We start from the raw sequence: 16,506 nt of genomic DNA, 5'->3' as shown, positions 1-16,506 counted from the left end.
GTAATAGAGTGACATGACTACACACTGTTACTGAAATACACACATGGCACAAAGTTACTGCAACTGACAAAAGGTACAAAATATGAGGCATGAAATACTCCAGCAGTCCCTCAACAAATTCCACTAAAATAAGATTTGATATTTAGTGTACAAATTCTCCCTGGATTGATTTGTTTTAGATATGACTTGTTGTGACCAGTGCAAGAATGGACCAAGAGAAGAAGAAAGCACACAGTAAAGCTGGACACAAGGGAGACAGTCACCTGCGAATATTGTTGAGGCACACTTAATGGGACCTGTGATGCCATAGTAACTGGTTGAATGAAAGTCTGTGCCACAGGAATGTTAGGAGCCCCACCACCACTTTGGCCAATGGAAATGCCAGATATCCCACCATTCTGGCCAACAGGCACATTTGGAACCCCTCCGCTCTGACCAATAGGGAGCAGCTGGGGATGAGACACAACCCCTGCTCCTTTCACTCCCTAAATAAAGGAAACAATTCTTATCTGACCAAAGCGTACATTCAAACAACAATTACTTTTCTTTCTGAACATCAAAGGTTTCAAATGAGCAAGAATGGTGGTATCTTAGCAGCTGAGGATGTATGGCACAAGATATGTTTGTGAACATGCAAAGTAAGAAAGTGAAGTAGCAGCACTTACAGATGCGGCAGTGGGGTAGCTGGTTTGAGCATGAGCACATTGGTTCGCTGTCTCAGGTACAGAAAAAGCTTGGCTTTGTCCACTGACAGCAGGAAGACTCTCCCCCTCTGAATATGAAGAGTGGATCAACATTTTTACACCAGTTCGGAACAAATATTAGCTAAAAGTCCATGCGAGATCCTATTTCTAAATTGTGATTCAAATGAATTATTCACCTGTGAGGCCCAAAGCAGTGCCTTGCTGTTGGACATGTTGGTCCACTTCCGGCAGCTCCTCTGCCTCTCCTTGAGCCCCAGTAGCTACAGCAGCTCCTGTACCCTGTGAGGAGGTGGTGCCTGAAGGCTGGACATAAGTAAAGGAGGAGGTTAGGACTGAGGAGTCACGGCGTTCATCCAGACTTTGTTGTTGTTGCTGTTGCTGCTGCTGTTGGAGGAGCTGCTGTTGCCGTCTTTCACGGGACTTCTTAATCAGAGTCACCCTGTCTCTGATTGACTTCCCCACCACCTTAGCATCACTTTCATGGAAAAATCCAGACTTCACCTACACAGAAGCAAAAAATTGGAACATAAGTAAAAAGATAAAAGGGAGGGAGAACGTAAATTACGGGATAGTTCACCCCAAAATGAATATTCTGTTATCATTTACTCACCCTCATCTCACAATTATAAATAAACTACATAAATTAATGTGGACCGGAATCTTTATGCCTCAGAAAAGGATGCAAAACACTTGTTTAGTTTCTTGTGTTGTGAGCTTTAGCCCTCATTTACTTTCATTTTATTGAAAAAAAATCATATATGTTCAAATGCTCCAAACAATGAAGTCAAATAAGAAGATGAGTAAATTTTTTATTTCTGTTTTTTTGTGAATATAAGTGAATACAAATTGATTGTCATATCAGCATCATATCTCCTACATATTACACATTCAACATTATATAAAAAAAAAACAAAAAAACTAAACAAATCAATACTCTAAAACATATTAAATGTACTTGTCAATTTTATTTACTTACAAAATGTTTGTCCCAATAAAAATGATTTTGAAAAATGAAAAATTATTGAGTGATGACAATAAAATGGGAGGGGAGGTTTATAAATAGGTTTTATTTTTTATTTTGGTTGAACTGATCCTTTAAAAAATGTCGGCACAAATTATAGTTTCTATTATTTCTGTTTTTTTTATAAATTTACAATACTTGTCTTGTTTTACGTTTCTCACCATCTCTAGTGCAACTTCTTCAGCACTATCATTCTCCAAGTCATAGCTGAACTCGATGGCCTCGTTGTCCTTGTGCTTGCCTTTGAGTTTCTTTGGCTCTTCCACCCAGATGCGCAGAGCCAGGCAGTCTTTGCAGCCTGTATCTTCCTCAGCGAGCTCCACACGCACGCCAGTGTCCTCCGCAAAGAAGGCATGATTTAAAAGGTCTTTTACTGAGAGCCTGAGGGGGAAAAGAGAGTATTTAGATGACTCCGCACTCTCGCGTCTCCTACAGAAGAACTTCCACTGTTTGTGCTTACCGCTCAAGTCTGTTTTGGCGAATACAGCCCTCAATGATTTCTTTTACCTCAGGGTCGTTTACTTTGTCAAAACTGGCAGGCTTGATACCCTGCAAAAAAAGAAAATGTGGTTAATGTAGTTAATTCCCCACATGATTCACCAAGCACATTGGTGCAATGTGCATAGCGATTTGAAGTGCATAGTATTGCATACAAAAATGTGCTACATAAAAAATCATCATAAAAAAGGGTGAATTCACTAGAACTAATTGTGCCCACTGACAATAAAGTTTATATTTTATTTGCACATGCTTAAATATCTTTGCCAAACTATTTGCATGACTCAATTCCCAAGTGCAGGTGCAGGCAGGTTTTGAGTGTCATATTGTGAAGTATGCAGCAGACTACCATAATATGCCATACTTTGCTTAAAGTGCGGTTGACTACACCATGTGTCAGAATAAAGGCTCAGCTTCAGTTAGTGAATTCACCATTTAATAAAAAAAAAATCAAGAGTCATATAAAGACTTACACTAGTGACTTTGCGGTAGATCTGTGCAGCATTTTGGCATTCTGAATATGGGTACTCTGAGGTAGCCATTTCTAGCATGCACATGCCAAAGGCATAGACATCCACTGACTCGTCATAGTGCTCCTCGTACATCTCTGGGGCCATGAACTCTGGAGTACCTGAGAAATCAATACAACATTAATTTGACATTCTTTCTCTTGTTTGCATTTGTCTGCCATTTCTGCTATCTTTTTCTTCTGTTGCGATGGTAAAAACACTAAATCTGTAAAATTCATTTCTGCTTTTCTCCTTGACAACGGCCGATCAATGTGCAAGTAGTTATGGTAACTTAATTATCAAAATAACCTTGAAGTCTTAAACCTATAAATGCGCACCTTCCACATGTGAGACTTAAAGTATCACAAAGGCAAAATAAGTTCAAACCATTTGCCTCAGATTCAACTGTAAACCACAAGTATATCATATTTGAAACAATCAAGAAGAACTTGAACCAATTGGGCCCCTTTTTCTGGTTTGATCTTAAAATGGATTTCAGCCACTGCAAGCAGAAATCATCATCTGTGCAGCACCCTGGTGCTTTCACAGATCTTGCTAATCATGATACCTTTGCAGTGACCTTGCAATACTTGTGTAAAATTTTCCAAGCATGCTTTCGGGTTTACCTTGTTAAAAAGAACAGTGTTATAAATGGAAGTGCTGCTTCCTTTTCATGTCTGAACTCATTTGAACATCTGTCGTGCTAACTTTCTGTGCTAAAAAAAAATCAATAGGTATTGATGTTCTTGTGTGTGCACACATTGCCGCCAATAATGTGGAGCGGCAAGCAGTGCCCTTTAGTGTGCTCCAGTGTGCCAATACGATTTAAGTGAGCTAAAGAGACTGAGGAACCAAGAAGAGACCTTTACTTTGATCCTTGACAGACATCATAATTAAAGCCACCCAATGTAGAAGACCTGCACCCCATTAAGGACAAACATTTAGGCTATAAAGAGGTCAGTCACATATTCAAGAACATCTTTTACTACCCACAGGAAAATGAAAGGCACAGACCTATGACACTCTTGGCAAACGATGTTCGCATGAGGGTGGCAAGGCCCAGGTCGCCAATCTTTACTGATCCGGTCGGGCCTGTGATGAAGATATTGTCACACTTGAGGTCACGGTGCACAATGGGTGGCGTACGTGTGTGTAGGAACTGTAGACCCTTTAGGATTTGCCTGCACCAGCTTCGAAGAACCTTGGGCTTCATCACTTTAAAGCGCTTAAGGTACCTAAAGCAGAAAAAAGCAGTTTCTCGTCAAGATGTTTTCACATAAGAGTAACATTTTGCACCACATACCAGCAAAAAATCTGCTAAGTCTACATGTTAAGACCAATTTAATCAAAAACTGATCTACACATGAATGATCTTTACAGCTTCTTTACAAATCTATTACTAGTTTCAAACTAAATTTACTTTTGACACATACGTTTACTATTTACTCATCTCAAACAAGAATGAACAAAGTAAATACTACACACGTTTTGAGCGTTCCTGAGGTCATGAGCTCAGTCACTAGGACAATGCACTTCTTGCCTCTAAGAACAGACTCCCAGGAGTCATAGAAGCGCACAATATTGGGATGCTGCAGACCCTTTAGCATTTCAGCCTCCTCTTTAAACCGCTGCTGCTCCGCTTTGGTCAGCTTTCGATCCTGACAAATAAACAAAAGACAACACATATTAAATATTGCAGTCAGTAAAATGTAAAAAACTGTTTAACTCAGGTCTACATCTTTATATGGAAAAACAAAACTACTAGATGATTGAAATGGAGAGTTAAAAAAGGATAGACATATCTGAACCAATAATAATTATACTTTTAAGCAAAAATTTGTTAAATAGAACAGCTCTTGCTTCAACATCCTCTCTATGAAAGAATTATTTTCACACCCAAAAGTGCCCTCGACTGTCCTATTAATCATGTTAATGACCAAGTCATAAATATTACTAACTGGTCTGTGATTTGATATAAATGTGATTTAAATTCTCACAGCAAAGTACTCATAAATTATATTGTATTGCCTCATTATTTATGAATGTCAGCATACCATGATAGTACTGCACACTTCCAGCCACTTGCTGCTGAGAGAAAATGAGTTCCCCTTTAAAAAATGTGCTGCGAGAGAGGAATGTTCAAAGCTTTGTATCCATTCAGTTTTACTGCAAGAATGTAACCCTCCCAAACACGCTACGTTATGTTGTTCATCAGCGAATCTGCCATCTTTGGTGGTTTCAATACAGCACTGTGGCAGGTGGGGTGGAGGGAGAGCTATTTGGAGGTGTATACCGACGGCTGATCACAGCAAAACGCTTGCTTCAGCATGCACACGTGAGCTCGGGGACAGTACACTAGCCATCAACCGTCACCAGGTGGCGCTGGCAATAAGGAGATGCGTGACAGGGAGGCAACACCCAGCATTAGCCTAAAAATCACATTTCAGCCACAGCGGCCACCATGACCAGATTGCCCCAGTGTGGCGGATGTTGATTAAATCCCTTCGCTGGCACACAGTGGGGAAAATGCCACAGTGCCAACGCCAAACACACACACACACTTGTGCTGCCATGCGACACAATGATGATTAACTGTGCTCACCCTGAACAACCCTAAGATACTAATAAAACATACTCTCAATTGTAAGTCGCTTTGGATAAAAGCGTCTGCAAAATGACTAAATGTAAATGTAAATGTAAAACATATTAAATGAAGCCTCAATGCATTAATATTAACACATTGTTTTTAAAGGAACAGTTCATCTAAAATTTTACATTTTATCATGTTATCATTTACTTAACATTTAAATGTAAACTTGTACAACTTTGTTTTTCTGTCGAAAACAAAAGAAGATAGTTTCTTCTGTTTGTGTCCATATTCACTGAGGTATTCGCTAGAGCCCTTTGACTTCCATTGTATGGACAAAACATAAAATTTTAAATACCATCTTATTTAACATGAGGGTGAATAAATAATGAAAATGTTTATATTTGGATGAACTAGCCCTTTAACACACGCCACCATTTCTTTTCTTCATTGAATCTGAACAGATGTCCCAAAAAAGGCTTGTAATCTTTAATCTGTGTGATGACAGAACATCTCTCTGAATTCTGATTTAAACGGACCAAAAAAAATGAATTATTATCTAAATAATTTACATGTATCTAAATACAAATAAAGTGCTGAGATTTCTTGACCCTTAGGCTTTATGTGTTAGTCTGTGTGACCTACATGGATAAAATAATCAAAGATGTCTGGGTCAAAGGCCACAACATGAGTTATGTAAGCAGTGTGAAAAATAAACAGCCAAATAACAGTAAGAAACGATAGCCTTCACAGCTCGGCAAACTCACTGAATGAGATTTATAGGCATACTTTTAGTTTAATTTCTGTAAACACGTTAGCAATAGCCTGCTGTATGCATCAACAAGTGGGATTAATTTCTGGAGGCTGTTTTGTGGCATACAATCTGATTCTCTGTTGTTAAACTTCCAACTGGAAATCATGTCATCCTATCTCTCCTCCCCCTTCTCTTCTAAGGCATCAACTAACTAAACATGTGTTTGAGGAAGTGTTCTGTGGAAGCTGGGGCCTCTTGTTTTCTTTTCCCCCTTTCTAAGCCAGTAAGTTATGTGTAGACCCATGATCAATCTGCCAACAAAAGTGATGAAAGCACTGCATAATCCAAACCCCCAGTCATTCAAGAAATTCATTCATTTAAGATTTTTAAAGCATATTCACTCAATTTATTTTCAGTTAAATTTGCTTCCAAAACTATAATAAATCAGTTCAGCAACAATTCTTCAGCAACAGAGTAAAGGCACAAATGTTTATTAAGGTGTCTATGCTAATTCTGTGAAGGTTCCACATAAACACCATGCTAAAGTATGTCTGCTCTGATCAGAAATCTGGAGAGGATTTTCTGTGCAGATTATGCATGGTGCTGAATGCTCCTGTGTGTGCTTGTTTGTACAGTGCAAGCATACTTTTCGTGGTATAAATGCCACTGCAGATATGCCTTCTATGCAATTTTTGTAGCGCTGCACACAGTGAGGCACTTATCTGTAATGTTCTGCCCTATGTAAGCATTTTCAATAACCAGAATTATTAATAATTAATTTAAATTCCAATGAATTTGAGGATCGATCCGGAATCGTTTAGGAAAGCATGACGATGCACCAGTGAATGGATGTACCCCTACCTCTTGTATGTGTACACAGAATTTGTTTAGACCTAGTGAAGGTTGTAATCGAATATTTTAGATCGGTGGGATCAAATGTTCAAGTTAGTAAATGTCAAAAAAGAATCATTCAGAATCATAAAGCTATCAACAAAGCTTCAAACACTTTCAAACAAACCCACACATCACTAAAAGCATCACCTCGATCCTTGAACTTTGACCATACATTTCCAACACTACAAGGTTTCTTTGTGTTGACAGATTCTTCCTGTTTTGTGGTGCATTGAAAATTCATGCTGAGCTTAGCAGCTAAAAGCTAACATCATAGTGTATCTGTGCATGTGTGTGCCGGTGTTTGTCTGCTGGTGAACCCTAAATGCTGAGTTAGTGTCTTGTAAGGGCGCCTCTGTCTGTCTGAGTTTCACCGTTCCTTTGGCCCCTTCATGACAGTGTCTTGTCCTGGCTTTTAAAGCATTATGTTCAGCAGCCGGGGTCAGCGTTGGGGAGGAGAACTAAGAAAGTGAGTGATTAGTCATGTCATGTAAAACCAGATGGATGTTGTTTGTGTTCACATACCGCTATCTGGCCTGAAATTTACCTTTTATGGAATAACAGATACAGGATTTGAACCTGAACCTTCCAGGTTGCAAAAATCACTGACCATAGCGCTTAATAAAGCTTGGCAATGAGTTTGGGTCATTCAATATGTAAGGCTTATTAGTCGCGAACTGCGCCGCACTTTGAAATGAGAAACAAACCGGTCAGGCAACCTGTCAACCACACTTTAAACATTATGCAAGTTGAGTTTCCATGTTAAAGTTGCATCTGCTCAGTTTGGCAACGTGTTTGTTCAGTTGTCAGGTGAGGCTCCAGTAGCTCAGGCTACCGTAAACAGTGTAAAGCCTAAGCCAGCCTGACCCTTTCCACAAAAAGAAACACCTCAGGAGCTGTCGCCTATTCAGCCTGTAAAAAGCTCACAAAAACACTACACACGAATGCTTGCTGAACTCCCTGTGCGCTGATGAAACATAAGAAGCATGCATTAGTACACAATACGTACATCATGGCTTTTAAATTGAGTTTAGCTGTGCCATCCACATTCACTAATGTAAACGAATTCTCTGATCCCTGTGGATGTGTAAAGCAATCACGACTATCATCTTTTTATTATTGTGCTAGTCGATACGCCTTTTGGGTTTAACTGCAATGAAGAAGCAAGGGAGGGTGGATGATCAGCTCGTATTACTAACACATTCACTGTAATACAGCTTCATGGCAAAAGCAACATAATACCCGCTAGCTCAATGCATTGCAATGAAGACACATGCCTGTCTTCGTGTATGTGTGTGCGCTAGTGAAAACAAACATGACAAGAAATGTTTAGATAGTTTGAATACGCAAATGTTCAGTGTGACAAAATCTTTCTTACAGTATAATATCAAAAGGCCCAATCCCATTTCTACCCCTAACCTCTACATTTACCCCTACCACTTTGTTTTTTGCATTTATGTGAAGGGGTAGGAGTGTCTTGATTTGCTTTTGGTTGGGGCAAAGGCCAAATAGCCCTTTAAAACAACACTTCAAATAAAGGGGTATGAGACCGCAACCTGGCTGCCCAGGCAAAGGCCCATAAATGTGAGCATTATTGGCATTAATAAAGATTTGAATTTACATTCAATGGTGTATCAATTTATTCAAAAAAATGTTTCCAAAAGCAAGCAAACCCCCCAAAAAGCGCTAAAATTTGCTAACGTTTTTTGCGATCTTTACTGACTACACAGCATATTTTCATATGTGATCAGGGCAACAATGATGAGATTGGGCCTTAGTCTAATAGCTAGAGCAAAAATGAAAATGTATTACTCATAAAAGGAGCACATTTCAGAAATAACTGAACAGACTGATGTTTGATGATGATGACTAAAAATTGTTGATAGTGACTCATTTATCTTTTTTTTCCCAAATGACTAAAAATTGCAGACAAGGAGTCATTAAGCATTTGTATCAAAAACAGTTCTAGAAAAGGTAACTATTTCAATTTTGAAAATAATCTAATAGTTTTAGATGATTTAATGAAATCTGTGAGTAAAAATGTCGGAAAGAGAAAATGAATTCTAGTAGGATAGTCATGTGATCTTAATGTGACCTGCTCCGCAAAATAGATTTTATTAAATTACCGATTGTCTAAAATGAGTCTTCATCTCATCATGTGACAATGATTTAAACATATTTTAGAAGTACCATTCCTTACTGAGATCACCATTAAAAACTGGCCTAGCCTGAACACACTGTACGTCTGAAAGTGATCCTGCTGAAATGTTGAGGACACTGACCTTTTGCACAGATGGGATTGGCCTCTGTATTTAACAGAGGGCTCGGAGCTCTGCTATCAGAATAAAGATGTTCACACTGAGCCATTGCCTCGGTTTCTGTTTTACTCAGAGCCACATGATGTCAGTGAATGTCTGACATCAACTTTGACCACAACTGATGGGGTGAAAAGAAAGAAAGAGAGAGAGAGAGAGAGAGAGAGAGAGAGAGAGAGAGAGAGAGAGAGAGAGAGAGAGAGAGAGAGAGAGAGAGAGAGAGAGAGAGAGAGAGACAGTACAACAACAAAAAAAAAAAAAACTAAAAAGCTCTTATTTCTGGCTTTATTATGAACCTTCACATGATGCCATAAATGCATAATTAAAATCACATAAGTCTAGTCAATGGATTTTGTGACCACTACTTCCAGAGCACATGATCCTTCATACCGCCCACATTCGGACTGTAGTAAAGCCAAAGAAGACCTCGATACAATATGAATATTCATATACTGAGTGCTTCACTCATTGTATGAATACCATTTCGGCTAGTAAAGTATATTTAGCGACCAAGGAAATGCCATTTTATTTTTATTCCTTGTAAAATGTCTAAAATCAAACATTTTCTATAGTCTGGAGTGTGTTTTGTTGTGGCAGGAGCTGAGCTGGGGCAGACTGGTCTGGTTTGGGCTGCTTGCATTCAGCCAGTTGTGTTTCTGCGTGAGTTGTGCTGTCTGTGCAGGCTTTTTGTTCAGGCCTGACAGGCACCCACTGTAATTAACTCCCTGGATCACCCTGTATACTCAATCACACGGACAGAGAGAACACCCCTACAACACTGTACGCCCCACACACACGCATAACAAAAGGCACACAACACTGTAGTTCACGTGCCAGTATAGAGCTGCAAGGAGTAGAGCACGGCATGATAATAAATCTGAGTTGCATCTGCACTCACACAACATAAAATATTACGAAAGAAATTACTACTGACATAAACTCAATATATTTAGGATATGTTCACTAAAAGCGTTAATACGAGGCAGAAAAGAGGGATAAACTGAAATGTGTTGTTTCTAAATATGCCTAGATGTTATTGATTATGAATGATTCAACACTGCCTGTTAATTTTTAATTAATTGCGATTTATTACTTTTTATTTACACATTATGTAAATAAAAAGTAATAAATCGCAATTAATTAAAAATTAACAGGCAGTGTTGAATCATTCATGATCACGTAAATATTTTCCAATTTAATTTCTATATAAACATACATTCATACATAAACATAAAATTTTGCTTAAATGTACACATGCATGTGTGTCTTAATTTGGATGTGAATAAATCACAATTAATCATTTGACAGCATTGTTTTTTACATTTGTAATTTAATAAAAAAAAAAACAAAAAAATCTGACCCCTGCTCCAATACAACCCTTTTATTTATTTATTTATTTAGCTGATACTACGATACCAAAATATCGTGCATCGCTAACATAATACTCAAACAAATGTGTGCGAGTGTGTGGGACGAGGTTTTGATGAGCTGTTCACATACACATCAGATAAGTTGCACATAAGTAACAACAGAGTAAACATCATTTCTCCTGCAGTGATATACCAAACAACTTTTAGCTTCTAAAGCTTTTAAAGGTAAGGTGTCATTAAAGGACACGCAGGCCAGACAGAAACATCTTCAACACACAACCTGGAGGCTGTGGAAGAATATCTGTCTAGCCAGCTCTGCTCGGCTTATAGTTGCAAAAATAGCTAAATTCACATTACAGGGTTATGCACTTGTCCGTTTTTATCTGGATCCAGGCCATATAGAGAACAAAATCATCACGGAAACGACAGAACAACATGCCTCCTAACCATCACTGCTGCTCTTACTGGCACCCAGTACAAATCTGTCTGGACTCAGTGAGGTCGTGCAGAGTAGCACTGTTCTGAAATAACCTACGCCGTCCTTTATTATTATGCAACGTACATCAATAGGTGATTTTCTATCATAATGAAATGAATGCTGGAAACGGGGACGAATCTCCAAATCAGAAATAACAGCGAAAGCAATCCAGACCTCATATCAACTGACATAACCAGGTTATTCAAAATAAGGCCTTGCCCATGTTCAAACATTACACACTGAACTCCCAAGCAAGTCTTTATTTACATGTACAGACATCCACTCAAGAAAATGTCAAGCGTTTCATTAATAAAAACTATGCATTTCGACCTTTCGTTTACATAAAAAAACTCATAAATGCCTTGAGAGAAGAGCATGACAAAGCGAGACGTGCAGGCTGTTGTTACCAGATATGCAAGCCTACTGTGAGAAGGACTCTTCACACCTCACTTGTCTCATGTTCGAGCGTCTCAGTCAGAGCGCCACGGCATTGTTTTTATAGTTCTTCTAACCATCGCATGCTGTAATCACGAGTGGGTTAGAACAGGATGTTTTGATGGTACTAAAAATGTTGAAACCAGTTCCAACAAAGTCGTTTCTCGTGATTCAATTAGGCATGGAGTTACGAAGGTTCGATCAATACAGAAATCTGATCGTTTATCAGACTATTAAGGATTGTTTCATGGGAATAAATAATACCCAGGAAGTCATTTTGCTCATTAAAAAGGAGAGATAACTGCAAATCATCAGTTTTGTGCTTATGTTAACTGTAATTAAAATGGATTTGTGTGATTTTGCCTGTGGCAGGGAACCGGTTTTATGAAAGAAAGAGATGCATGTTCTTTTTTTCTCTCTATGTAGAATTGCTCAGAGCAGGGTTTCCTCTCACTTGGGAGTGAGAAATGAAAAACTTAGAGCGATAACAGAAAGCTTTAAACAGTGAGAGGAAATCCTGCTGTTGTACTAAATATCTGCAAGGCTACCTGAACCACGAGGCCTCGGATATTCGGATGAGCATCCTTGCTCTTTAGAATTACCTAAATTATTATTGAAGCTTAAAAAAAAAATGAATGAAACTCTACTCCCATGAAAGTCCAAAAGCATAAAGCAGAGGCATTTTATGATTCCTTGTAAGTGCATTAGATCAGCTTGCATGGGCATCCATGCATACATAAGGTGTGTGTGGTTAGCATTAACCACTCAGTTTCTCTCTGGGACTGATGCCATGTTAATCCTCCGTTTGTCTTCTTCATCACTTTCGATTGTATTGTACACACAGAGCTCTTACATTTTCTTGACAATACTTTTTTGCAATTTTGGCTAAATCTCAGCATAATGTAATTTGATTCAATATTCTATTCATTACACCCGAGTGAAGACAAAACATCATCATCTCACATACAGTTTCCTAACGTTTCCTAAAGTTTCCACAGCATCTCATTCTGTCCGGGATTGCCTCTTTCCCAGGGTTTTTGGGAAATGCCAATAACCACACCGTGTCAAACAGCTCACATCAGGACTCTGCTTCAGGAGACGGATAGTTTAGTTCTGTATCACATTGCTCTCGAAGCAGCAGCATGAACTGTTAGGGTCAAGGAGGTTTTAGAGACTATCTCCTAAATTATGAATTCATCTGCTCAAGCTCAGTCAAGAGATTAAAGCACATACCGTAAGGATTAAAGTGAATATTACAACCACTGTATCTGTGCGCAGACAACAGTCTTTATGTTTACTTTACTTAAGGAAGAGAAAGATGAGGGTGGTTCAAAATAATGAACTGCGTTTATTTGCACACGCTGGCCGGATTGTTTTAAAATTATATCATATAAGCAAACACATCCTTAAACACTGCAAAGTAAAGCGGTGCAACCGTTTAGCGGATTGGCCCCTGAGTGTGTGTGGGATTAGCTCCAAGCCAAACACATGACTCCCAACCTTTCAACACAAAGACACCAAACAAACCACACATGATAAAGAGAGAGAACCGAGAATAAATATCAGATTGCTCATTCAGTCACTGTTTTGCCATATGTCATTGTTCCTCTTTTACTGTGATACTGACCGACACGGATCACTGCGGTACCTTTTGCTTGTCTTTCTGTTGTTTGTATAGAACTGAGTGTTAAACCTTTTCTCAACATCTTTCTGTTTTCCATTTTTGAATCTACAACAGAATTAAATCTGAGTCACCCTTATTAGCCCACTGTTTGTACACGTATTAGTAGAATTAGCATAAAAATACACTGGCATGTTGTTATTCTTTGTTTTTGTTCTGCCTCCATCCTGCTACCGGCAACAAATTTTCCATTATGAAGAAGGAACATAGTCCATCCACGATGAACAAAAAGACAATGATGTAGGCCAATAACAAGGCTGGCCTGAAAACAACAACAACAACAACAACAACAACAGTTTATTGCTGGATAGCTGGATTTAATCATGTTTTTGTAGGATTATAAATTGCATGGTGGGTCTGTCAAATTTAGCTGTGTAAAATGATCAATGCAATGATCAAAAGCCACCAGAGAAACAAAAGACTTTAAAATGTTATTAAAATACGCTACTTTTTTTTATATATATATATATATATATATATATATATATATATATATATATATATATATATATATATATATATATATATATATATATATATAAATAATCTTTTATCTATTTTTATGCATTTTGTAAATAATTAAATGTGGAATATTTAAATATATACACTGAAAAAAAATAATAATAATAAAATAATTTTAACATTAAAATCTTCCAAAAAAACTCAAACTATGTACTATGTACAAGGAAAGACTGTAAAACATCTAAACAGTTATTTAACATAATTTAACAGTACAATGCTGCAAGTAAATAGAATAAATCAATGTATAATTTACAGTGAAAAACTGTAAACTGATATTTCCTGTCTGACATTCCACATTTGAAACAAAATTTCTTAACAAAAAACATGATTATCAGTTATGTACATGTGGGCTTTTACATCTTCTGTTGTGTAATGAATGTTTATTGCATTATTTAATTGTTTTGTGTTGTGCCTTCTATATACATGTGCAAATATATACATATACTTTTGCTTGTGGCAAAGATGAGCTTTGATTCTTCATATGGCTGGTGGTTGTCCGTATGTTAAGGTACAAAACAGATTCTAACAGCAGTTGTGTGTTAAATTTACTGATTTATATTCAAATGTTCTTGTTTGTTTCAAATGTTCTCACCGAGAGGTTTAAAGAATAAATTAGTAATGAAACATTTGAATAAGGTGGAACCATGCAAATGATTATATTCTCTCAATACATAATCTCCCCTGATCAGACCCATGATTTACATGCCATTTCAACCTTTTAATCAATAATCTGAATCACTAAGCCTCTTACATAGCTGGTATTAACCTCCTTAAAAGGACCTTATTGGTTAATTATTGTAGTGAACATTTTAGCGTTGGAACGCAATAGGCTTTCTTCTCAGCTGGCCGTTTTGCATGAGCTCAAAGACTTTGCTTCATGAGAGGATTTAAACTGACACGTGGCACAGAAATATTTCTGATGGCATTCTGGCTAAGCTATTGTATGTCACACGGTCTGTTGTGATACATGGTCAATGCAGTCCCATCTACATAGCCCTCTGTTTACAAATGCATTATGAAACAGTTGGGTCCCTGTGGCAAAACCAGTTATTCAGTGACGACTTTTCCTAGAAAACGCAATCTGCAGTAGGCAACAATAGGTTCAGCATAGTGGCAAAGGCAAAAAGATTCCCATTTCACAACAAGAGAGCCTCTTTGAGCCTTGTTGTTTGTCCAGTTCACTGCGCCGTGAGTAGGCTTGACCCTTCTCTCCCACGGATAGTCTCTGTGTAATCTATAAAGCTATTGAGCTCTGACTTTGAAACTCTTTTTTTCTACTGTTCTCACTGCACTCAACTGTAACAGCCTAAAGAGAAACACAAGAGGCTAAGATTTCACCAACAAGCTCGGAAAACTCCTGAGTAACAGCATCCTAATTCAAACCAGCAGAGCTAAAGCACTTAGACTGAAAAACATGATACAACTCAAATTCCTGTCCAAGAAAGGCGACCAATACTAATCTCCGCTATTGGCCCACCTTCTAGCAATAAAATGTCAGAACTGTTGCCACTCAAGCTGTATTAATACACAAAGCGAGTGAGTAAAGTGAGTTTGTGAGTAAACAAGTCTCACCTGCAGTTCACACCAGGCAACTTCCACCCAGGTTTCCGTGTCCAGGCCTTTGTAAACTGTTTTGAACGCTCCTCTGCCAAGCTCAATGTCAAATTTTAAAAAGCGACCACCGGGTGAAGTGGCTACGGCCTTCATCTCGGCCTCCTCTTCCTGTTCTTTATCTCTCTCCTTCCCCTTCAGAGCAGGAGCCGTAAGGCCGGTCTTATCGGGATCCTGCGTGCCTTGAGTGCCATCCTCACCCAAGGCAGCCGAGGCACTGGTGGGTAACTGCTGGGCTCCGCTGGTAAAAACAGAGTCGGAGGCACAAAACTCGAGGTGAGGGGCGCTGTGAGAGGCGCCAGAGGTTTCTTCCACCTCGTCGTCCTCTTCGCATATCTCCACGCTCTTCCGGAAAAAGCGCTTGTTCTCCCGTTTCCGACACGGTTCTTCGGCTGCTGGGGAGGAGGGCATGAAGAAGGTCAGAGGTCTGGCCGGCACCTCTGTTTCTTTACCGTCCTGCACTCCGCCACCTCCCCCTCCTGCACCCCAAGCTCTCCTTTCCTGGCTCTGGGAGGAGGGGAAATCAGACGGAGTGCTGTGCATCCCCTCTCTCTCCCTGGCGGCCCTGTTCCCCTGGTCACTCTCCTCCTCCCTCTCTCCATCAGGTTTCTCTCCAGAGGACTCCTCCGTGGCAGTGGGCTCTCCTGGGTCGGTCGCCATGGCGATTGACCTTTCCCACTCCTCCGCCGCCCCCTCCTGCACTCTGGCTCTCTGTCAGTCCCCGTCTCTCTCACTCTGTGATCACCCTTTCACCCTCTTATAAAGTTCCTCAGCTGTTCCTTCCAGTGTTGCCAGCTGTCAACGACAAGATTTACTTGCTCTTTTCTGTGCCCCTAATCTTCCACGTGTGCTCGATGTTCACAGGAGTAGCAGAGGGTGCTTGTTTTCCAAGTATATCTGCAGGTTAATTCAGTTTTTGCTGCGAACTTTCCTTATCTCCATTTCCTGCTGAGAGATACTTGTAGCTGGCTCAGATATGACTGATTCCCAAGTGAATGGCCTTCGCTGAGGGAGGATTTTCAGGTGTAGCCTACAAAAGAAAACACATGGTATCGTCACTGAGTAAGAACATTTTAAACAGACTTAATTTAATAAACAAAGTCACAGTAGGGATTAAATTTTTCATTATA

General features: G+C 39.1%; 1 protein-coding gene across 7 annotated transcripts in view; it reads right to left on the bottom strand.

The window, feature by feature from the left end:
• Window positions 1–16,506, bottom strand: part of si:dkey-151g10.3 (serine/threonine-protein kinase WNK3) — a 43,574-nt gene that overhangs the window by 17,363 nt on the left and 9,705 nt on the right. For 6 of the 7 annotated variants that reach the window (XR_006247782.1, XM_043223953.1, XM_043223955.1 and 3 more), the window contains exons 2-10: window positions 15,338–16,406; window positions 4,218–4,390; window positions 3,747–3,967; window positions 2,697–2,854; window positions 2,186–2,274; window positions 1,887–2,106; window positions 881–1,205; window positions 666–772; window positions 264–485 (exon numbers count right to left, since the gene is read on the bottom strand). Coding sequence is in view for 6 of the 7 variants with exons in the window: in XM_043223953.1 (XP_043079888.1) it covers window positions 264–485; window positions 666–772; window positions 881–1,205; window positions 1,887–2,106; window positions 2,186–2,274; window positions 2,697–2,854; window positions 3,747–3,967; window positions 4,218–4,390; window positions 15,338–16,036 (2,214 nt within the window). In the remaining variant the exon portion in view is untranslated. The remainder of the gene's footprint in view (window positions 1–263; window positions 486–665; window positions 773–880; window positions 1,206–1,886; window positions 2,107–2,185; window positions 2,275–2,696; window positions 2,855–3,746; window positions 3,968–4,217; window positions 4,391–15,337; window positions 16,407–16,506) is intronic. The other variant, XM_043223957.1, reaches the window with a different exon arrangement.

Source organism: Puntigrus tetrazona, chromosome 23 (genome assembly GCF_018831695.1).
Source record: "Puntigrus tetrazona isolate hp1 chromosome 23, ASM1883169v1, whole genome shotgun sequence".
NCBI classification, from domain to species: Eukaryota; Metazoa; Chordata; class Actinopteri; order Cypriniformes; family Cyprinidae; genus Puntigrus; species Puntigrus tetrazona.
This window is presented reverse-complemented; position numbering and strand designations above follow the sequence as displayed.